This window comes from Bos indicus x Bos taurus, chromosome 6 (assembly GCF_003369695.1).
Source record: "Bos indicus x Bos taurus breed Angus x Brahman F1 hybrid chromosome 6, Bos_hybrid_MaternalHap_v2.0, whole genome shotgun sequence".
Classification (NCBI taxonomy): domain Eukaryota; kingdom Metazoa; phylum Chordata; class Mammalia; order Artiodactyla; family Bovidae; genus Bos; species Bos indicus x Bos taurus.
This window is the reverse complement of record NC_040081.1, coordinates 114,031,615-114,054,952: the sequence shown is the minus strand read 5'-3', so window position 1 is coordinate 114,054,952 and position 23,338 is coordinate 114,031,615. Positions and strand designations below refer to the sequence as shown.

Genomic DNA, 23,338 nt, shown 5'->3' with positions numbered 1-23,338 from the left:
TAGGCACCACTCCGAGTCTGGGCTGGGGAGGCAGGACCCCCACTCAGGCAGGGTGTGATCAGAGTCTGGGCTCAGTGACTGGGGAGAACAGAAGGGACAGAGGGAAATGGTGACCTGACTCCAGGAAGACCCAATTGAGCCAGGGTTGGTTGTTGAATCAGTAAATCATCCTCCTGCAATGCCGGAGACCCGGGTTTGATCCCTGGGTCGGGAAGATCCCCTGAAGAAGGGAACGGCAACCTGCTCCAGTATTCTTGCCTGGAGAATCCCACGGACGGGACGAGCCTGGCAGGCGACAGCCCATGGGGTCGCAGGAGTCAGACACGACTTAGCAACTAACACCAACCAGAACCAGTCTATGCAGTTAGAAATCAGGATAGACCGGAGCGGGGTTTCCCAGCCCCAGCACTGCGGTCACTGGGGGCTGGGTAGCCCTCCATTTGGGGGCCAACCTGTGCAGAGATGGGTGTTGAACTGCATCCCTGCCCACTCGATGCCAACAGCACCCTCTTAGCGGTGACAGTCAAGTGTCTGCACTCACTGCCAGGATGTGCCCTGGGGGCAGCCCTGTCCCAGGCACGAGCCTCTGGACCAGAGGTGCCCGCGGGCATTCCTGGCACTGACCCCTCTCTCTCTGAGCTCGTCTGAGTTCACGGCACGGTCAGCCTGTGAAAAGCCACCAGCTGTGCCCTGGGGATGAGAGCTGCTGTGCACATACACGACAGCCAGGAAAAGGTTCCCTAACAAAGCGAGCACAGAGAACTAGGGTGAAGGATGTGGGGTAAGGGTCCTGGGTCTTCATCACTTCATTGACAGCAAGCTCTGAGGGTGTCCGCGGTGTGTAGAGTCTCCAGGAGCCCCCAGGGACTCAGTCTGGGGCACTTAGGAAGCAGAAGGGTCTAGGCCCAGGAGGAGGCGAGTCCCGGCCGCAGTCTGGCAGATGGGGCTCCAGTCCTGACTGTGCACTCTTAGGACATCCCTGCTCTCTGAGGGCCCTGGGTCTGCGCACACCAGGTCTCAGCATGGACATGGGGGTTGGGGGTGCGGCTTACAGAGTGAGAGGGCAGCTGACTGAGCACGCGTGAGCTGTTTCCTGAGCTTTTTACTGAACTGCTTCCAAGTGTTAGTGAACAGAGGCATTTCTTCACGGCTGCCGTTGTTCAGTCGCTCAGTCGCGTCCGACTCCTGCGACCCCGTGGACTGCCGCACACCAGGCTTCCCTGTCCTTCACTATCTCCCACAGTTTGCTCAAATTCATGTCCATTGCGTCGGTGATGCCATCCAACCATCTCATCCTCTGTCGTCCCCTTCTGCTCGTGCCTTCAATCTTTCCCAGCATCAGGGTCTTTTCTGTTGAGTCGGCTCTTCCCATCAGGTGGCCAAAGTATTGGAGCTTCAGCATCAGTCGTTCCAACAAATATTCAGGACTGATTTCCTTCAGAATGGACTGGTTGGATCTCCCTGCTCTCCAAGGGACTCTCAGGAGTCTTCTCTAGGACCACAGCTTGAAAGCATCAGTTCCTTGGTGCTTAGTCTTCTTTATGGACCAGCTCTCACATCCGTGCATGACCACTGGAAAAACCATAGCTTTGACTAGACAGACCTTTGTCGACAAAGTGATATCTGTGCCTTGTAATATGCTGTCTAGGTTTGTCATAGCTTTTCTTCCAAGGAGCAAGCGTCTTTTAATTTCACGGCTGCGGTCACTATCCCAGTGATTTTAGAGCCCAAGAAAATAAAGTCTGTCGCTGTTTCCATTGTTTCCCCGACTCTTTGCCATGAAGTGATGGGACCGGATGCCATGATCTTCATTTTTCTGGATGTTGAGTTTTAAGCCAGCTTTTTCACCCTCCTCTTTCGCCTTCATCAAGAGGCTCTTTATCCCTCTTCACTTCAGCTGTTAGAGTGGTATCGTCTGCATGTCTGAGGTTGTTATTTCTCCCGGTGATCTTGATTCCAGCTTCATCACTGTTTTTTAGCTCAAAACAAGCCTGGAAACAAGCTAGAGCTGCCATTTTTAACCTAAGAGGCGCGACCATAGGGGATGACGGGGCACTACTGTGTCTCCTCGTGTCAGAAAATAGGGCGAGAATTAGCATCTGTGCTTGGAGAAGGCTCAACACTAAACGACGTGAAGTGGGAGAGCAGGGCTGACCTTTACCTGCAGTGTGATCTCAGCGCAACAAGGTTTAGAAAAAAGTTGAACATCACAGAAGAAAGAGAGCTATTCCATGTTCATGGAAGAGAAGCCTCAATAATGCCCAGATGTCAGTTCCCCAACTTGATCTATAGATTCAAGGCAGCCTAATCAAAATCTCAACCTGTTTTCTCGTGTGTGTGTGGACGTTAATCAGACTTGGAAAGACACGCAAACGCCAGCTGGTATTGCCCCTGCATCCTGACATTAAAAGTGGTTTTAAAAAAGGTTTTTTGTTTTAATTTTTACAGTGTTGTGTTGGCTTCTGCCGTAGAACAATGCGAAGCAGTCATAATTGTATGAGTGATTTTAGTTTCTTTTTCTTGTGTTTTTCTGGGTTTTCTACAGTGAGCGTGTACTACTCTTAACATGAGAAAAGAGCATTGAAGTTTTATATATATGTATATATACGTATTTAATTGGAGGATAATTGCTTTAAATTGTGCTGACTTTTGCTGTGCAGCAGCGTGCGGCAGCCTTCCCACCTGCCACCCGCTGCCAGCGCTCTGGGTCGTTGCGGAGCAGCGGGCTGGGCTCCCCGTGTCACGCAGCAGCTCCCCGCTGGCGCCCTGCTTTACACACGGCAGTGTTCGCACTTCGGTGCTTCGCTCTCAGTCTGTCCCGCCCTCTCCTTCCTCCTCTGTGCCACAGGTCTGGTCTCCTCCGCCTCTGTCTCCCTGCCCTGCAAACAGCTTCATCAGGACCAGTTTTCCAGATTTCGTGTCTATGAGTTAATATGAGATATTTGTTTTTCCCCTTCTGACTTACTGAAGAAATATTTCAAAGAAATAAACGCAGAAAGAAGGGTAGGCAGAGAGGGGCCAGGCAGATGAGTTAAGCAGCAGAGCCTTTTGGAGTGGGCTGGACAGCACCCAGGAGCGTCTCGGGGCGGCTGTCATACATCTCCTTCCCAGTGCCTGGGGCCCCGCCCCATCCCGCCCCGTCTGAGGGCTTTGCTGGGGAGACTCCCACAGGCCGGCCTGGGGTCTGGGCCTCCCTGCATTTTACATCTGTGGAGATGGAACACCTGGGAGGCATCCATTTTCGATGGTCTGGATGGGCCAAGAGGGGATTACTTCTCCAGCTGGGGTCCTTTCTTTTAAAATAGATGATGGAGCAGATCCTGTCGAAAAGGCCAACTGCAGCTCCTCACGATTAAATCCCCCATCCCAGAGCCCGCAGTGGAGAGGCCCCAAGGAGGCCCAAGGTCTGTTAGGGGCTGGCTTCTCTGACTCTGTTCAGCCTGTAAGGCCTTTCTCCAGTGCCACCTCCTCCAGGAAGCCCGCCCTGGTTTCCCGGGTCCACAGAGCTTGCTCCTTTGCCTGGAGTCCTAATGCATGTGACCAGCGTGTCTTGGGTCACTGAAGTCTTTCTCCTTGTGGAGGAGCCTGGTGAGAGGGATCAAGCCTTGGCATGGAGTGGGAGAAGGAGGGTACATCAAGCATCATGGCTGCGGGCTTGGGGCTCCGTCCCAGTGGGGTCCCTGGGAGCCTGTGGAGCACACCCCACCAGGCCATGGTGACGGTGCTGGTTATGGTGATGATGGCCCCTAACATCTGGGGGACACCTACTCGGTCTTAGGCAGGGTTTTAATTTTACTTGATTTATCTCATTTATCTCAGGAACCCTCCCTAAATGTACATGATCATATTCCCATCATGGGTCCTCTGTCCTCCTTGCTCCAAATGAAAGAGCGGCTCACGTAGGCCTGAAAAAGTCCGAGGGCAGCGTGGAAGGCGGCGCCTGGAGAGTCTGAACCTCACAACGAGCCCTTCGAGGAGGAAATGCTCTTTGCCGCCCAGGTGCAGACAGTGAGACCCAGAACGGGAGAGCCTGGGCCTGAGCTCACAGAGCTGGAGACTCAGAAACAAGACGAACACTCACGTGGGCTCGGCCCGAAGCTTTCACTGAACACCTAGACCAAGTGCTAGGAAGGGAAAGAAGCAGCAGACAGACTCGGCCCTGCCTCTGTGGAGCCCACATTCTCATGGGGAAGACAGTAAGCCGATCACAGAGGATGAAAAAAGGAGGCCATCCCAGTCGACGGGCCAGGAAAGCCTCCTGGAGGAGGCGGCTCTCAGCCCTGGGAAGATGGAGAGGCGTGCTCAGATGGTGCCAGGGGAGACCAGCAGGCAGGGTCTTGTAAGTGCTCCCCTCACATTCTCCCTCCCGAGCCCCCAGGCCTGCCTCGGGCCGTGCAGAACCCCGGCCTCAGCAGCCATCTCTCCCAGACCTATTTTTAGACCCAACCCAGCTCTAAATGCAAACACATTGTCAAGACAGTGGCCAAGTTGGACCCCGTCCACAGAGCCTTCTCTGTGACACCAAAATAGAAAATGGCTCTATCTGCGGATAAGCTGAGCTGCTGGCGGAGGCTTCGCCTGGAGCAACGCAGCCAGACCGTGGCCCAGCCCTTGGATGACCCGGACGCATCGATGCTTCCTACCCAAATACAGTATAAAAATGCTCGAAGAAACGTGTACGGTTAGCCTCACAGAGAGGCGACGTCTTCCTGAGGCCGATTTTGGGGCCAGGCGTGTGGGAACAGGCAGACCTCGGTGAGAGAGCGGGTCCTCCTCGCTAAAGGGAGTGTGCTCAGGGTCGTTTACCATTATCACGGCTTCCCAGAGTTAGAAAGCCGTTGGAGGTGGAAACAGGGAGTTTGGACCATCTCAGGAACACACACTCATGATGGCCCCTAGGTACTCACTTGCATCCCACTACGGGCCGGCTGATACTCCACCTGCAGCCTCTCTCAAGCCACGTAACCTCCCCATGAGATGGACATAATTGTCCCATTTCACAGACAAGAAAACGGAGGCTCAGACAGGAGCCTCCTCCTCCTCCTTCCCCTTCCCCCTCCTCCCCCAGTAGGATCGCGCCCCAGGTGCCCCCGAAATCACGGCTTTTTCCCGTCCCGACCTGTCTCAACTCCGCACTCCCTGCAGTGCTCCTGGGGGTCAGGCTCAGCCCCTGGGGGACCCAGCCTCAGACCCCATGTGTGTAAATGCTTCCGCCTGGGTGTGCTTGACCCTATAGCGTGCACATATGGGAGCCTGCGTTCTGACAATGGGGAAAGAATTGCCTTTTATGGGATGGCGATATCTCCAGATGTCCAGATGGAAAAAGTCAACTTGACTTGACCCCTCCTTTGCATCACACATGAAAGGCAGTTCCAGCTGGATTATGCTTCTAAATGTAAGATAATAAACTTCAGGAAGGTAGCGATCCCAAGGTGGGAAGATCCTTTCTAAATCAGGCATTAAAAAGTACTAGCTAGGGGAAGATCCCACATGCGGTGGATCAACTAAGCCCGAGGGCCACGACTGCTGAGCCCGTGTGCCTGGAGCCTGTGCCCTGCAACGGGAGACGTCAACGCCGTGAGAAGTCGTGGGCCACAACCAAGGGCAGCCCCCACTTGCTGCAACTGGGAAAAACCTGCATGTAGCCAAGCAGACGTCAGTTCAGTTCAGTCGCTCAGTCGTGTTCGACTCCGCAACCCCGTGGACTGCAGCACGCCAGGCCCCCCAGTCCATCACCAACTCCCGGAGTTTACTCAAACTCATGTCCACTGAGTCGGTGATGCCATCCAACCTTCTCATCCTCTGTCGTCCCCTTCTCCCGCCTTCAATCTTTCCCAGCATCAAGATCTATTTCAAATGTGTCAGCTCTTCGCATCAGGTGGCCAAAGTATTGGAGTTTCAGCTTCAACATCAGTCCTTCCAATGAACACCCAGGACTGACTTCCTTTACGATGGACTGGTTGGATCTCCTTGCAGTCCAAGGGACTCTCCAGTGTCTTCTCCAACACTACAGTTCAAAAGCATCGATTCTTCTGTGCTCAGCTTTCTTTATTGTCCAACTCTTACCTCCATACATGACTACTGGAAAAACCATAGCCTCGACTAGACAGACCTTTGTTGGCAAAATAATGTCTCTGCTTTTTAATATACTGTCTAGGTTGGTCATAACTTTTCTTCCAAAGACCTAGTGAAGCCAATAAATAAATAAGCACAGAGACAATAAGTACCAGTAGCTAGGAAGGAAAAGATGGGTCAATTGGGCTATTAAAACAAACCCTTCTCTTCATCAAAGCACACCATTTCAAGAGTGGAAACGCAAACTACAGAGACAGGGAAGGTATTTTCAGCACAAAAAAGACAAACGAGCTCATTTGTACAGGGTGTAAAGGAACCACCAAGCGATGAGGAAAAGGCCATTCTAGAGACTAACAGGCAGGAAGTGACAGGCCCTGCACCAGAGAGAAATCTAATCGACCAATGATGTTGGCAGAGCTGCCCTGCCTCCCAGGAGTCTCGGATTCACAAGCCGAAACCCACAGCTACGGCTCCGTGGCCACAGAATATCTCCCATTCAAAGCTGACCACATCAAGCGCTGCTGAGGGTGTGAAGCAGCAGGAACCCTCGTACACATGGTGGGGGAGTGCAAGTTAGTAAAACCACTTTGAAAAGCTTGTGTTTCTACCCAGAGGGGATATCATGCACCCGATGGCCTTGAAGTTTTTACTCCTAGAAATGCACCCAACAGAAACAAATGCCCAGTCATCAGAAACACACACTCACACAGATGCTCAGGGCTGCGTGGCCTGGGGCCAGGGGGTGGGCACGGCCCTGAGCTGCGAGCAGCCTGGGTGTCCATCACCAGGAGGCTAGAACTCATGGACCAGACACTCTACAACGATGAGCATCGGTAGCTACTGTGGAGGAAACTCACAACACAATATTCCTCTGAAGACACCCATGGGGACACGTGGTGGGATCCCATTTGAATAGTGAAAGGTGCAGGCGAAACTCACCTCACGCTGAGTGACGCAGACAGAGGAGGTAAGACTTCAAAGCAAGGGGGGGAAGCAGTGGCCACAACGTGAGGGGAGGAGGGGCGTCAAGCGAGGGGCTGCAGGCGGTCTGGGGCCGGCGGGGTTCTGCTCTTGACTCGGCCGTGGGAGGGTGGTGTGGCTTTGTCTTCGGATGGTACACTCCACCGTGGGCGTGGGTCCTTTCCTGTCTGTGTCACACTTCACAGGGAAAAAATTAAAACATTTCAAGCATGTCAGCTCTCCTTTCACACCTTGTGCTTCTTTCAGAAAACATTCACTTGAGGAAACATTTCAAAGAAAATGAAAAAGAAATGATAAAGGAAGATGACATTGAATCCAAGAAAGGCGGGCGTAAGATGGTGTGTGGTATGAAAGGAGCTGTGCACAGCAACACGGCACGCCGGCGGGCGGGGCGGGGCGGCAGGAGAAGGGCGGGCGCACGGGTGTGCGCTGCGTGTGTGCACACATGTGCACAGTCATGTGGGCTGTGCGTGCGCACTCACGTGTGTGTATTCACGTGTGCCGTGTGCACAGTCACATGTGGGCTGTGTGTGCTGTGTGTGCACACATGTGCCTATGTGTGTATTCACCTGTGTGCCATGTGCATGGTCACGTGTGCAGTGAGTGTGCTGTGTGTGCATGCACACGTGCCTGTGTGTGTTCACGTGTGCTGTGCGCATAGACATGGGTGCTGTGCGCACACACACACGTGTGTGTATTCACCTGTGTGCTGTGTGCAGTCATCTGTGCCCGTGTGTGTATTCACGTGTGCCATGTGCATAGTCACATGTGCAGTGAGTGTGTGCTGCGGGTGCACATATATGTGGTTGTGTGTATATTCATGTGTGTGTGCACAGTCATGTGTGCTGTGTGTGCACACACACGTGTGTGTATTCACCTGTGTGCTGTGTGCATAGTCACGTGTGCAGTGGGCATGTTCTGTACCTCATGGCTGTGTTTGCCCGGGCTTGGAGAGCCCAGCGGTACAGGGGGTCAGGACGTCAGAGAGGACTTGGGCAATCAGTGGGTGAGGGCCCAGAGTGGGGGTCTCCTTTGAAGTGGGGGGAGGGAACGGGGCAGAGGCTGGGGCTGGCGGGTGTGAGGAGGAGGGTCCGTTCCCCCTGGAGGCTCGCCTGGCCAAGGGTGTCCCTGGAGGCTGCAGCGGGTATCGGGCAGGGCCTGGTGATAAAGGGCAGCACGTGGCCTGCTCCATCTGCAATGATGCCTGCGGTGGGGGGGGGGTGCGGTGCTTGCTCCTGGGGTTCAGAGAAACGTGTGGCAAAGAGGAAGGTGGTGCCCTCCCCTCCCCAGGTGCCGCCCCTGGCACCTGGTCTTCCTTGGTGTGGAACTGGGGGTCTGGTCTTCAGTGATGCGGCAAGCGTGGGCCCAGGAGGGTTCTCCCCAAGCACCTGCTCTGCTGTGGGCACTGAACTGGCTCTGGGGACACGGCTGGGACTTCAGAGACGTTCCGGATCCTGGAGCCGGCCTTCCGGGGTAGGAAGCGGTAGACGTGGAGATGATCAATGGACAGGCAGGATGCGGGAGAGGTGGATGGGCTTCCAGGATGGTTTGGGGTTCCTGCCCTCAGGGATCACAAGCACGCTGACTGAACAAGGCCACTGAGTATCACGGTGCTCAGGGTCAGGGTCACCGCTGAAGTCCAGGTGTGGGTGGGGCGAGTTCCTCTGGGGGTCTCCAGGGGAGACCTCATTTTCAGCTTCTAGAGGCACCCACAGTCTTCAGCCCTTCCCCAAGTCACCCCGACCTCGTGTCCATTGTCTGACCCTCCTGCCTCTTTCCCTAAGGACTCTGTGGTCACATGCCCCGGCCCCAGAGAATGCAGGATCTTACATCGGATCACACCTGCAAGCTCCTTTGGGCCAGGGGAGCTGACATGACAGGTTCCCTGGGGCTATGATGTGGACACTTTGGAGACCACTTCTCAGCCCATCACGGAGAAGATGGTCAGTAGAAAGAAGCAGACACAGAGCAGCCTGGAGAACGTCACGGGAGAAGGGCAGCTTCCACAGAGGCAGGGAAAGCACAGATGAGAGCAGAGCCAGACCCCGAAAGACTTGAGAATGGTGGACCGATGTCAGGGCAGCCACGGGGGCAGCAAGAAAGGAGACGAGTATCCAAGCCTGCTGTGGGAGGGGCGGTGTGGACAGGAGGCGGGACCCGGAGCTGGGCAGTGTGGCAGGCGGGCCCCAGCCGTCCCCCCAGGCGCCGCTGCTCCGGGCTGGGGCAGCTGTGCCAGGCCCCCTGCTGTTTCCCTTGCATCTGACCCATTCCAGAACGTCCATCTTTGGTCACTGTGCCCTGGATTCACTAATCCCCGACGGGAGGGGAGGAGGATGCCCTGCAGGTCCATAGCTCACAGGAACAGCAGCCATCCACCCCCGGAACGCCGGCTCCTGGAGCTCTCGGCCCGGGCCCCACACACTCGGACAGATGGATGCTTGTCCGGCTGCAGCTGCGGCCACAGCTGTCTGCCCCGGCTCAGCCCTGGGCCCTGCAGGAGCCGGTCCCTGGCTCGCGCGTGACCGCACGTCCTTCTCCCCTCCGGGCCTCGGTTTTGGTCTCTGTGCAATGGGTTGTTCGAGCTGGGGAAGCTGTGATGCCCCTTCCACTCCAGTCCATCTAGAGATCCAGGTGTTTTGGAGGGGGTGAAAATCCCAAAGCCAGAAGTGGGGGCGGGTGTTTTTGACCGTCTCAGAACCCTGTTTGTAGCTCCCAGGACACAGAGCAGGGGGGTGGAGGGCTTGCGTCAGGAGCCTGAGGGTTGCACAATGGCTCAGGCGGCAGCTGGCGGGCTCTGACAAAGTTGTTTTTCACCAGGAGCCGCTGAAACAGCTGTGGAGAGGCCAGATCTGCCTGGCTGGGGGTGGTCGGAGCTGAGTGGCAAGCGGGGATCGGAGGCCTTGACCCCACAGAGCCCGCTGCTGCAGAGCCAGCCCAGGGGCAGGTGAGCGGGCCGCCCCCAGCCTCAGGCAAGGGGTCCCTCCGCCCCAGAGGTGGAATCCATGGGCCTCCCGAAGGCTGAAGCACAAAGTCAAGGGCGCCCGCAGACAGGCAGCAAAGGGCTGAGCTGAGACCCTCGCATCCCACCTCCCATTTCACACACAGATGGCCTGAGGTCGCGGAGGCCGGGTAGCCCTGTCCCCCAGGGCCTGGTGCAGGAAGTGACCGGATATGAAGTGATATTTTGAGCACTCTGGGGCCAGAGTGTGAGTAAGGAACCTCCTTTGTGATTTTTTCTTTCTTTCTTTTTTTTTTTTTTGACTACACACAGGGCTTGCAGACCTTAGTTCCCTGACCAGGGACTGGCCTCTTGCCCCCTAAGTGAAAGTGCCAATTCCTAACCACTGGACCGCCAGGGAAGCCCCCCTGTGCGACATTTAATTTGACACTTGCTGCAGCAAAGCGGCTTTGGGGTCAGATGGGCCTCAGCACCGCCCCTTTGGGGCCACAGTCATGACTCTCCTCCAAACATGAGGGTTTCCAGGTGGTGGTGGAAGGGAGAGGCGATGCTGATGGGCTGGTCATCATCGACACCCGCAGAGGCCATGTCAGGGAGCCTGGTGCACCCCAGTGCCACACCTCAGGGGAAGATGGTTCTGGAAAATGCCCAGAGGGCGCCGGTGACCCATCCTGGGCAGTTGCAAGTACTTGACGCCGCTGGACCTCTGGGCAGGTGCTGGGCACCCCGCTGTCTGTCTCTCCAAGTCTCAGGCGGGAGCGGCTGGCCAGGTGCCCCCTACACCCTCACCTCTGAGGACACCTGCAGCTGCAGGGGACAGCTCTGGGCTCAGGGCTCCCTCGGGAGCCTAGGGGTCCCCTCTGGGCCCAGGAGACACTAACTCCACCCCTGGAAGGGGGGCAGGTGGGACCACCTCTGCCACCAGCTCTCCACCTGCACAGCTCTTCAGAGGGGCTCAGCCGGCGTCGTCACCCCCTGGTCCCTCCAGCACAACACCCGCAGGCCTGTCTGCTTCTCTCCTTCCCCGCTCCATTCCTCCCCACACCTGTGCTGCTGCGCTAAGGACTGGATCGTGTACCCCAATTTCACAAGCGGAAGCCCTCCCTACCCTCAGGGTCACGGGAAGTGGAGGCGAGGCCTTGGCGGAGCGAGCAGGGTTAGAGAAGGTGGGCAGCTTCACGGTGGGCTTGCCGCCCATGTAGGAAGGACTCCAGTCCTCTCCTGCCAGCTCCCCACCCCTACCCCTGCCTCCTGGGCATAGAGCCATCAGCAGCCTCTGCCAGGCCAGGAAGCAGCTCTCACCAGGAACTGAACTGACCTGACCCCCTTGATCGCGGGCCCCAGAGCCCTCTCAGACGCCTGGCCCCGCTCAAGTCCAAGGCTCCGCTCTTAGTGCCCTACTTCCAGCTCATCATCCACCCAAGCCCAGGCCCCCAGACCAGCGGCCTTGACCTGGACAGCTGCCCCAGCTCCCTGGGCTCCCTACCCCCAGGGAGGACCACGTGGCCGCTGGGCACACCGACAGGGAGCCAGAGATGGAGAACAAGGACCAAGCTCTGTGCACCATTGTGGACGCGCAAAGCAGGGGCCCGCCTGGGGCCGGTGAGAGCAGAGACCTCAGCAAGTGGACCGACCCTGGGCATCACGACTGCTCCAGATTGGGCAGTGGGCGGGGTAGGGGCAGGGGGGGTGAGATGGCACAGGCCTGCTCTGTGAGGATGGTCTGGTCCACCCTGGGTGGGCGAGGGGCATGGGGGCTGGCTGCGAGGTGGGTGGTCCCACAGTGGGGGCTGGGCCAGGCTCCGGGGCGGTGCCCGGACAGTTTCGGAGAATGCTGGCCACAGGGCGGGCCGTGATAGGAGTCGGCTCAGGGTGGACAGGGCAAGGGGGTGGGCTGGCCGGTGGGTGGCAGGGACCACTGCGTGGTGGGGCTGGGAGGCTCCTTGCAGGGTGGCCTCTGTGCCGGCCCCCTCCTTCCCCAGCAGGCCCTGGACGTGGCCTGGGGGTGAGGAGTGTGCTCAGTTCTGTGATCGTCTGACCCCGGGACCGCAAAACTAGGATGGCGAATGGGGTCACGGCGTCACCAGACGGTCTCGGGTTCTTTCATGGCTGTGGGTGCTGACAGCTCTTCAGTCTGATTCCCTATCCACCTCCCACCCCATTTGTCCAGCCGGCCTGTGGCCACAGTCAGCCCCACTCGGCCCTTCCAGCCCCCACCCTCCGGGCCCATCTCCCATGAGTCCCTCCAGGTACTGAGCGGGATTCCAGCCACCACCGTGGCCATCCGAGGCTAGCTCCTAGAATTAGCCCCCTTGGTAGGTCATTTAAGTTTGGACCTGTCGAATCTCAGGCTTTCGGAGTTGGGAAAGCGTGAAGTCTGTAGTTCCCCACAGCCCTGAGTGACAAGCTGGCTGTGGTCACACAGAGGCCGGCTGGGGGCAGGCCCTGCTGCTCTGAGAGGTTTGGACCAAAGGGGGCTCCATCTTTCCAGGACAGTGGTCCAGAACTCCGGGCTGGGCTCTCCTTCTCAGCCCGGATCAGCGCCCCTCAGCCTCCCGCTCACGCGACCCTGGGGGTGGGCTCTGGGCGACTTCACAGCTCTCGATCCCTGCCGGCAGCCCCTGCTGGGGTCCTGGGCAGCTGGCTTTGCCCCGGCCTCCCCGGTTCTGCCACGAGCGCCCTTGCTGGGTGGTCTGGAGTGAAGATGACACAGGGAGACTTCACCCCACGGCCTGACCGGGCATGCACTGCACACGCGGTGGCTCGCCGTTGCCAGCCAGACACCTCTCCAAGCGGCCAGGAGGCCACTGCCAGGAGGTGGGTGGTCTCAGGACCCTCCTGTATCGGGGGAGAGGCTCCTGCAATGGGGAGGGTAGGCATCTTGCTGGGGACCAGGGGCCAGGAGTCAAAGTGGGGAGCCCGGGGCTGAGGGTGGGGCGGCTGGGGCATGGCGATGCTCAGGCGCTGCTCTGGGCAGCAGACCCCGCCGCTGTCTCTGTGCCTGCTGACGGACGGGTCGGCTCTGGGTCAGGAGGAGCTGTGCAGCAGCAGGCAGGGGGCCCCAGATGCGCCCTGGCTGGCCCAGAACCACGTGCTTGTAAACTTTAATTTCCATACAGTAGAGAAACATACAGTACAAGCAACTTGGGGGCCGGACTGCGCTGGGGAGCTCACGGGGTCACCCGGAAACAGGCTCCCCGCCGAGAGGGGACCACCTGAGCTCCTGGGGATGCCATGAGTCCCCGCTACCCGCGGAACAGCTGGGGAGGCCAGCGGCTCAGTCCTCGCCTCCCCTTGCCCGCGGGTCCCAGCTTCCTCCGCAGTCCCCACCCCACCCCAGGGTCTTCTCCGGGAGGACAGGCCAGCCTCCCGGGAGGCAGGGGTGGGAGACACCCTCTGCTCTCTCTCTGCTTGCTTCTCCCCCACCTGGGAGGCTGGGGCTGGTCGCCAAGCCCTAGGGCTCGGCTAGGTCATCAGGGGATGCTTCACAGTGCCAGCTTCCGGCCAGACCCGCCACACCGGACTCCTCAGTGGGGGCAGGTGAGCCAGGCAGACAGCCCTGGTCATTTAAGGTGATGGGCGCTGTGCTGTGGGGGGCAGAGGGACACCCCAGGGAGAGAAGGAGGCTGGGGGCCTGAGACCTGATCAGTGAGAGCTGGGGAGGTGCGGGTGGGGAAGGAACGGCAGGCGTTTACAGAGAAGTACCCTACGGACGGGTGCAAAGGCAGGAAGGTGGGAGAGAGGAGGGGCTTTGGGGGGAATACGAGAGTCTTCTAGATCTGGGAATGTGGGGGGCCCCCCGGAGCATTTGGGGGTGGCGTGGGGGGCACTGTGATGCGGCTGAGATGCGGGCCCCCGGCGAAGCCCAGCCAGCCTGTGGCTCCGGTCCTGGATGCCGGGAAGAGTCCGCTGGCTGTGCTGAGGACCGACCCGGGTCCTTCGTCCTGATCCCGCGGGGGCAGCGGCTCTGGAGGGAGCCAGCCCGCGGGCCCCGGTCCTTGGCGACGGGCGGGGTTGGGGGAGACGGCCCCACCTTCACAGGACCACCTCGGGCGCGATGCTGAAGAGCAGGTCGTCATTGCCGCGCCGCACCTCCAGCAGCAGGGGGGACTCGGTCAGCACGGCCTCCTGCAGCTCGCTTGAGTCGGCCAGGGGCCGCCCGTTGACCTTGACGATGATGTCTCCATCCTGGATGCCCCCCCTGCCAACGGGAGAGAGAGGCGGTCACAGCTCCTCCCCGAGAGGCCGGGGCCTGGGTGCCTCTAACAGCCGCAGGTTTAAGGAAAGTCATTTCAACAGGTGAGAACAGGGTCCTGACCGCCAGGCTCTCACCCCGGGCAGAGGCCACTGTCCAACCACCGGCTAACGCTTTGTCGGTTGACTTTTCTGTACAGCAGGGGGAATGGAGTCGTGTTCTGGCTGCGGCCTCCCCACCTGGGCCAAGGATGCAGCTCCGTGAGCCTCGGTTCCCGCCACTGCAGCCCTGGGTGGGGACGCTCTCGGCAAATCACAGCGAGGTCCAGGGTATTGATTCCACCACTGCGGCAGTTACTAAGACTTCCAGTCAGGGCTGGAACGAGCGAGGCCAGCCCCCTTCTGCACCTGACTTGCCGTGACCTTCCCCTCCATCCAGAGGGCAGGCAGAGTGGCACCGAGGTCAGGTTCGCAGGTGACAGGACCCAGATCCACACGGGCTAGCTGCATGACCTCAGAGGACTGACTGCGTCAAGGCTCAGTCTTCCCATCTGAGCAATGGGATGAGAGCCCACACCTCGTAGGCTGCAGTGAGGAGCCCCTGAGGGGACGCAGCTGGAACGCCCAGCTCATGACCCAGCCTGGGTCAGCCGCAGCCACCGTCTCCACCAAGCTCCCCTGTCCAGGGCACCCTGCGTGTGGCCACTCTCCCTGACGCCTGCCTGCTGCCCCAGCACCCCCAAATAGAGAGCCTGAGTTGGGGGTGATTACTCTTTGGCATCACAGATCTGTATCTCGACAATTTTTACTGCACGGCGGCTGTGGGCTGAGCACGCGTGCTGTGTTCAGGGCAGGAAGACTCCAGGGATCTGCATCTTCCAGCCCAGCACACAAAACAGAGAAAACAGGTCCTGTTAGGTTGAAGGGGCTGGGATACCCTCCTGCCTGGTTCCACTCACCACCCCCAGAGGGGCCCCAGACCCTACATGGGCCACTTCTTGCTCCTGAAGCTACACTTTAGAAGCAGGATCCAAAGGAGCCCACCCACTGCACAGACGGACGCCAGGGAGGAGGCAGGGCGGGCGCTTGTTCAGCGCCGATCCAGGGCCCAGGATCACGCGTGCCATCGCCCACCGCACGGCCTGCTTCAGCCCACCACGCTGCAACACTCGACCTTTCCCTCGTCCTCAGGTTCCGAGAAGGCAAGGCTTTGTTCCCTAATTGATCTTGACAGTGTCCCGTGGGGGAGGAAGAGTAGGCAGAATCATACCCATTTTGCTGATGAGGAAACTGGCCAGGAAAGACCCAGGCTGACCCGCAAGGCTGGTGAGAGTCAGGCTGGCATGCAGTTCTCAGCTTGGGGGGTGAGGACCTCCACTACGCTGTCTCTCCAGACCCAAAGGGAAGGACATTCTGGGCCAAGGAGGGGACGGCCTTCGGCCTCCAGCCTGAGCCCAGCTTAGAGGACTGGCCAGGATCCCGCCTGCCATTTTCACGTTACACCACGTTGCCAGGAAGCTCAAGGTCATGCAAGGTCAGTGAAGTCCGGCCCAGGCCCCGAGCCCGCCCGCCCAACCTCCTTGCTTCCTCCGGTGGAGCCTACCTCTGAGAAGGTGAATTCGGAACAACTTCTTGCACATAAATCCCACTGCTGACTGCTGGGAAGTCTGGGTTACTGGCCTTTAGCTCCTCCACCAAACTGAAAAGACAGTTCCACCGTTAAGGCACTTCTTCTGGGCCTCTAAGCTCACTCAGTACAAAGCTGCCCCCTCGTCCCCTCCTCCACCCAGGACGAGGAGTCTCCTCTGTGCCCCCACGCTGCAGGGACCTGCCACTGACCACTCTGGGTTGTCACTGGTTCTTGTCTGTGACCCCCACTCAGCTCGGGCTCCTCGAAAGAAATCTCAGTGAGGGTGGATGATTCGAAGTGTGGAGAGGGGAGAGTGACGGACAGACAGGAGGATGAGCGGGAGGAGGGGTAAGGAGGGAAAGAAAGAAGAGGGATGGGAGATCAGATGGCGGTACGGAGGGAAGGAAAGAGTGACGGATAGACGGGTAGACAGAAGGAGGATGAACAGACAACAGGTGAACATGGAGAGACAGAAGGCTGGAAGGATGGTGTAACGGATGGCTGGATGGAAGGCCGGGTGGATGGATGGCTGGACGGAAGAGAAAAATGACACCTTTAGATGGTAAATTGACACACTGGTCTTGATTCCAAATTGCTTTCAGGTTTACTCCCCAGAGGAACCGCTGCCGACACAGGAAGGAATGTCATCTTAGGGACTGTGTGGGTGGGAGGGTCCCTCAGATGAGCTGAGTTAGCCCCAGAGCTCCCCAGCGCAGTGACCTCTTCCTTCTCCAAACCCCTGGACTTTGCATTTTCTTCCCTTCGGCCTCCCTTCCTTCTTCCCTGTCCCTCCTCTTCCCCAGCCCCTCCCCTATTTCATGCACTCAGAATTTGCAGACACCTGCTCTGTTATAGTCCCGGCCCTGGGGGTGAGCAGGACACAGCCCTTGCTCACAAAGAGCTCGTGGCCAAGGTTGGGAGTGGGCAGCTCTCACATCGGGGGACCCAGTGCAAGCTGGGGAGGGAAGCGCAGCTGTGCAATTGAAGAGGAGACATCTCCTCCCCTTGAAGTGGCCTCCAGGCAGGGAGAATGGTGTCCCCTTCCCAGAATTCAAGTCTGCTCAGGCCTCAGAACGTGACCTTGTTTAGACATAGCGACTTGGCTGATTCGCCTGGTTAAGAATCTCGAGATGAGAGCAGCCTGACTTAGGGTGGTCCCGAAATCCAATGGCTGGTGTTTTTATCAGAGAAAGAAGAGGGAGAAGGCAGCAGGGGCCACCCTCCTTGGACCAGCCCAGCTCCTGTGTGATCAGGCGCTCAGAGTCACCTCTCCCCACGTGGCTGCTCTTGAGAGTCTGGGAGATATCCTGGCTCTAATCTGGGGGCTACGTGCCCACCATGCAATGAGAAAGGCAGAGCTTGTAGTGATGCAAATACAACCCAAAAAACACCCAGAACCACTAGAAGCTGGGAGATACAAGGAAAGACCCTTCCCTGAAGCATCCATGGAGTTCAGCCCTGTTGATCCCTTGAGTTTGGACTGAGGGCTTCCAGAACTATTGACAGAAAGGATTTCTGTTGTTTTAAGCCACTAACTTGGGGTGATTTGTTATGGTAGCCCCAGGAAAACTAATCTGGGAGGCTTCCTGGAGGAGGAGCACCTGAACGGAGTCCTTTGGATCAGGCTGAGGGGGAAAGGTGTTCCAGGCCGCGGGACTGACCTGAGCAAAGGCTCAGAAGCCTGATGCGTCTGGTCCATGGGAGCAACTGCCGGTGGCCAGGCCCACTGGGGCCAGGGCCCGGGAGGAGTGTGGGGGTGAGGGGCGGCGGGCGCCAGCATCCTTCGGACACTCACCTTGGCGTGATGGTCCTCATCCGGATGCCGATGAAGCGCTTCTTCCAGTCTAGAAACAGAGCATGTCGGGACTTGGTTACAGCTGCCATGGAGGCCTCAGTACTCCCCGACGGGCCTGGGCAGGGAGCAGAGGCAGCAGGAGCTGCGCCCCTGGGGCCAGCCCAGCCCCTGTGTCCTCAGGAGCCCAGAGGCACCGCTCCCCACGTGGCTACTCCTGAGGGCCTGGGAGAGGCCGTGGTTCTGATCTGGGGGCTTCGGGCCCTCCCTCATCGTTGGGCACCATTCACCTACATCAGCTCTGACATCTGCTCTCTTGCTGGGCCCCCTACCCGACCCCAGTGGACAGTGGACCCACCTGCCCCAGCCTCCATCCCACAGGCTCCCCAAGTCGCCTTGCCGTGATCTGAACTGGTCACCTTCTCCTGCCTTCTCCAAAAACCAGATATTAATTGATAACACCCAGTGAGCTCTAACGACGTGGCAGGCCCCTGGCTGGAGCAATACAAACATAGACGGCTAAGGTGGTAGCTCTGTGCCCCCAGCTTCTCCAGCCTGTGACTTAGCAGGTGTCTTAGACTCCACAACAACCTTCACATAGTCTAACCCTAAACATGGTGAAGGACAGGGCAGGCTGGTGTGCTGCATTCCGTGGGGTCACAAAGAGCCGGGCACGACTGAGCGACTGAACAACAGCAACAAACACTAAAGCAGTCTCAGCACATTTTTAAATGTCGTATCACAAAACTGTGCTCCCTGGCCACAGTGGAATTAAACCACAAGGTCTCTACACGATTCACAATAACTTAGAAAGTAAATATACATACTGCTAAATAACCCAACTTTAAGGAATAGATCAAAAGAGAAATTAGAAGGCATTTTAAATTGAAAAAACAAAACCAGATACAACATGCCAAACTTCGTGGGGTGGAGGCAAAGCTGTACCTAGAGGGAAATTAATAGCACTACAAGTACCAATATCAGAAAAAAAGAGAGATATCCAATCAGTGACTTCAGCCTTCTCCTTAAAACTAGAAAAAGAAGATCAAATGAAATCTAATGTAGGCAGAAGAAAAGAAATAATAAAGAATAGAAATCAAAGAAATAGAAAGTGGAAAACGTGGAGAAAATAAATGAAAACCAAAAGTTGATTTTTCGTAATCAACAAAATTGATACGTTTTTAGCCAGACTAATTAGGGGGAAAACAGACACAATGATCAGTATCAAGAATGGGAGAGGTGACATCACTACAGATTCGATAGGTATTAAGAAGATAAGAGACCAATATGAACAACTAGGGCTCAATAAACTTGACCACAGAGGTAAACGGAACCAATTTCTTGAAAATTTCAGACTACGAAAGTTCACTCAGGAAGCAACGATAACCTCCATAGCCCTATATGGGCTTCCCTAGTCACTCAGACAGTAAAGAATCTGTCTGTGATGCAGGAGACCTGGATTCCATCCCTGGGTCAGGAAGGTCCCCTGGAGAAGGGAACAGCAACCCACTGCAGTATTCTTGCCTGGAGAATGCCATGGACAGGGGAGCCTGGTGGGCTACAGGCCACGGGACTGCAAAGAGTCAGATAAGACTGAGAGACCAACACTTTTTATAGCCCCGCATCTATTACAGAAATTGAAGTAGTTAAAAATCTTGCCACAAAGTAACTTCAAGCCCAGACGGTCTTATAGGAGAAGTCTAACGGATGCCTAAGGAAGATACCATATCAGTTCTACACAAACGGTTCTAGAAAACTGAAAATGAGTGGCTATTTCTGTGATACTGTGACCAATAATAAGAAATGTATACATATTTTGGTCTTCATCCAGGGTTCCTAACACATAGCTCCTGAAACTTTTGTACTTCCCTAAAGTGATCAGATTTCTAAGGGACATTTTTTTCTCACAGCTCCTGAAATAGTTCCAGACCTCTAAAGGTGAAATTGTTATTGTTGTTCAGTCACTCAGTCGTGTCCGACTCTTTGCAATCCCATGGACTGCAGCACGCCAGGCTTCCCTGTCCTTCACCATCTCCTGTTCATTGAGTCAATGATGCCATCCAACCATCTCATCCTCTGTCGTCCCCTTCTCCTCCTGTTCTCAATCTTTCCTAACATCAGGGTCTTTTCCAATGTGACAATTTTCTTTGCATCAGGTGGCCAAAATACTGGAGCTTCAGCTTCAGCATCAGTCCTTCCAATGAATATTCCATTGTTGATTTCCTTTAGGATGGACTGGTTTGATCTCTTTGCTGTCCACAGACTCTCAAGGGTCTTCTCTAGCACCACAGTTTGAAAGCATCAATTCTTTGGTACTCAGCCTTCTTCTTCCTTTTTTTTTTTTTTTTTTCTGTTTTTTGGCGCTCAGCCTTCCTTATGGTCTAACTCTCACTTGGCTTTTCGTTATTCACAAGTCCCTTTCAATCACATTTGACTTGATGTTAATGAGGTAAGTTTTGGAAAGCCCCTAAGGGTGTCAGTTGGTTGCAAGGGGAACCGACCACGTAATTGGAAGATTGGAACGTTTCTCCTCAGCCTTCTCTGCCTTGCTTCAGGGAGAGGAGATGAACTAGAGGTTGAATCAATTGCCAGTGGCTAATAACTTATTCAGAGGCTTCCCTTGTGGCTCAGATGGTACAGTCCGTCTGCAATGCAGGAGACCCAGCTTCAATCCCTGGGTAGGGGAGATCCCCTGGAGGAGGGCATGGCAATCCACTCTGGTATTCTTGCCTGGAGAACCTCATGGACAGAGAAGCTACGGTCGACAGTAGATGGGCTCCAGTCCATGGGGTCGCACAGAGTCGAACACGACTGAGTGACTAACACACACACAGCAGCCTAGTCAACCATGCCTATGTCGTGCAGCCGCCACAAAATCCCAGAAAGATGCGTTTGAAGAGCTTCTGGGTTGGCGATTGTGTGGAGGTGCACCCAGAGACCATGGGCTCCGCATCCTTCCCCCACACCTTGCCTTACAAATCTCTTCATCAGGCTGTTCCTGAGACATATGCTTTATAATAAACTGGTTATCTGTTGAGAAAACAGTCTTCCTGCTCTAGCAAACGATCCAACCCAAGAAAGGGGTCATGGGCAATTCTGATTTATAGTCAGTGTGCAATTGGCATCTGAAGGCAGGGCTGGGGCAGTCATAGGACTGAGCCCTTAACTTGTGGGGTCTGATGCTATCTCCAGGTAGACAGTGTCAGAATTGAGTTAAATTGTAAGACACTCAGCTTGGCAGGGAGAAACCCCACTTATTGCTGACCAGATGTGTCAGAAGTAAAATAGCACTGCAGTAGAAAACGGAGAGTAGAAGAGACAGACAGGGGAATGTTTTTCCTAAGCCACTTCTCAACTCATTATCCCAACACCAAACCAGAAAGAGAACTAGACCCACATTCCTCATGAAGATAGACGTGGAAAGTCTTGAAATGCTTTCAGCAAATCAAGCGTAGCAATATATAAAGCAGGATAATACATCACGACTAAGTGAGCTTTATTCCAGGAATGCAAGGATAGTTTAATATTATAAAACCAACCAAAGAAATTTACCATATCAAAAGATGAAGAAGGAAAACCACCATCTCAAAAACTAGATAGATAAAAAGATGCAGGGGGGGTGGATGCATGAATGAACAGAGGGAGGGATGGGAGGAAGGAAAGCAAGAAAAAGAAGGTAGAAAGGAAGGATAGGTGGATGAAGCGATGAGTGGATGGATGGATGAGTTGGTGTGTGGGTGGGACGGTGGGTGGGAGGATGGATGGGTGGGTTGGTGAGTAGGTGGATGGGCTGGTGGGTGGGAGGGCAGATGGGTTAATGGGATAGAAGGAAGTTCTATCTGGGTCTGGCAACTATGGAGTGGCTCAGACGAGTGAAACCTAGGGGCCACCACCTTAGGAGGTGGGAGGTGAGGTGGACGATCCCCAGCCAGAGGGGACCGTCTAGAGGGGTGGGGGTGGTCATCGTCATAAGGTGAGGAGAGGATGGGAGAGAGGCTGAGGTATCCCCGGTTGGGGGTCTTGAGACATCAGGGTGGGCTGGGCAGTGGGTGCCATCACAGAGCATGGCGGGATTGCCTGGCCCTGCTGGAGGCTTTGAGCTCAGCCCTGGGGCAGTGTCCCTGACCCCACGTGGGGGCTCCGTACCTTTGCCAGTCTTGTCCTGGAACTCTGAGAGGAAGCGCGTGATGCGGTCTGAGGGGATGGCAAAGGAGATGCCGGCCGCGACCTTGAGTGTGTTGATGCCAATGACCTCACCGTCCTGGGCGGGAGATCAGAGCGGGCAGTCACTCCGAGAGCCCAAGTGGCCACTGCCCTCAGTGGCAGAGCAGCGTGTCCGTGCGACTCGGCTCCCAGACCAGGGGCCCTGGCCGTCAGCCCCCTCCCTGAGAAGCTCCCTAAAGGTGCTCCAGGGTCCAGGTCTGAGTCAGGGACCCCCACCTCTCCCGCCGTTTGCCTCCACAGCTGACCCCTAGCTGCATCACTGCAGAGTGTTGACCTGGGAAGCTACAGTCTGCCCCCGAGAAGCTGTGTCTACTGCCCGAGGACGCCCCCAGCCAGCCTTCTGAGGGGCTGGAGCCAAGAGGGACGTGGTGAGGACTGGGGGACCCTCTATCCCCTCTTTCGAGAAGCAGGGTGGGGGAACATGGGGTCAGGGCAGCCCCCAGCATCCTCCACTATCTGTCCCTTTCGAGCTGGGCTCCCTCCCTGTCCTGCCCTCCCCCACCAGGAGGCGGGTGCTGCTTGGCCTGATCTGCCACCTGAGACCCCACTCCTGGACACAGCTCCTCCCAGGGGTGCCCGGCAGACACCCCTGCCCCAGCGCTCCTGTGGGATCCTGCCTGCGTCTGTCCTTACACGGCCCAGACACCAGCCCCAGAGGTGCGTGGCAAGCCCAGCTCCTCTCCCGTCAACATGATGTGGGGACCGGCCCCTGACCCGTGTCCCCTGCCCCAGGCCCAGCACAGGCACCGGGTCCTGCTGCTCTGAGACCTCCCTCGCTCCTCCGACAGCATCAGCTCCCCTGGGGGCAGCACATGCTTGGGGTTGCATCCTCCTCCGGAGCCCCCAGACCATTGGGTGTGAAGGCACGAGGGCCGTGTTCTGGGCCCCAAGTCCCCCTCGAGGCTGTGCTGCCCATCCCAGTGTGAACAGGGCCCCAGAAAACCGCAGGCCCCTGCCCCAGGGGACACTCACCAGGTTCACCAGCGGTCCCCCGGAGTTCCCGTACTGCAGGGAGGAAATGCACGTCAGCCAGGCCCCGCACCTCCCCTCCTGGAGGGCTTCTGAAGCTTTTTCTTTAGAAACTACCATCCAACGGGCCCAGAAACATGTAATTGAATTTCCTCCCCCAACAGGGTTGAATGGAGAAGGAAATGGCAACCCACTCCATTATTCTTGCCTGGAAAATTCCATGGATAGAGGAGCCTGGCAGTCTACAGTCCATGGGGTCGCAAAGAGTCAGACACGACTGAAGCAACTGAGCACAACAGGCTTAACAGGCCTCAGCGCCCATTCCACAGATAAGAAGGCTGAGGCCCGCAGTGGCCAAGTGCACAGTCGTCTCTGATCATCGGGGTCTGAGCTGGCCGCACTGTCCGCCCAGACCTCATGGGCTCCCTCCAGCCTCTCATCCATGTCTCCACCCTCCCCGGTGGATGCAGGACAGGGCACCGTTTCTCATCCCACTGGCATCGAGAAGTCTTTC

At 56.7% G+C, this 23,338-nt stretch overlaps 1 protein-coding gene across 1 annotated transcript in view; it reads right to left on the bottom strand.

The window, feature by feature from the left end:
• Nucleotides 1-13,103: 13,103 nt before the first annotated feature.
• The window catches only part of HTRA3 (HtrA serine peptidase 3), a 29,589-nt gene continuing 19,354 nt past the window's right edge, over nucleotides 13,104-23,338 (bottom strand). Inside the window, exons 5-9 of the mRNA XM_027545150.1 lie at nucleotides 22,828-22,860; nucleotides 21,778-21,892; nucleotides 17,635-17,683; nucleotides 15,813-15,908; nucleotides 13,104-14,216 (exon numbers count right to left, since the gene is read on the bottom strand). Coding sequence (XP_027400951.1) covers nucleotides 14,051-14,216; nucleotides 15,813-15,908; nucleotides 17,635-17,683; nucleotides 21,778-21,892; nucleotides 22,828-22,860 — 459 coding nt within the window. The 3' untranslated portion in view covers nucleotides 13,104-14,050. The remainder of the gene's footprint in view (nucleotides 14,217-15,812; nucleotides 15,909-17,634; nucleotides 17,684-21,777; nucleotides 21,893-22,827; nucleotides 22,861-23,338) is intronic.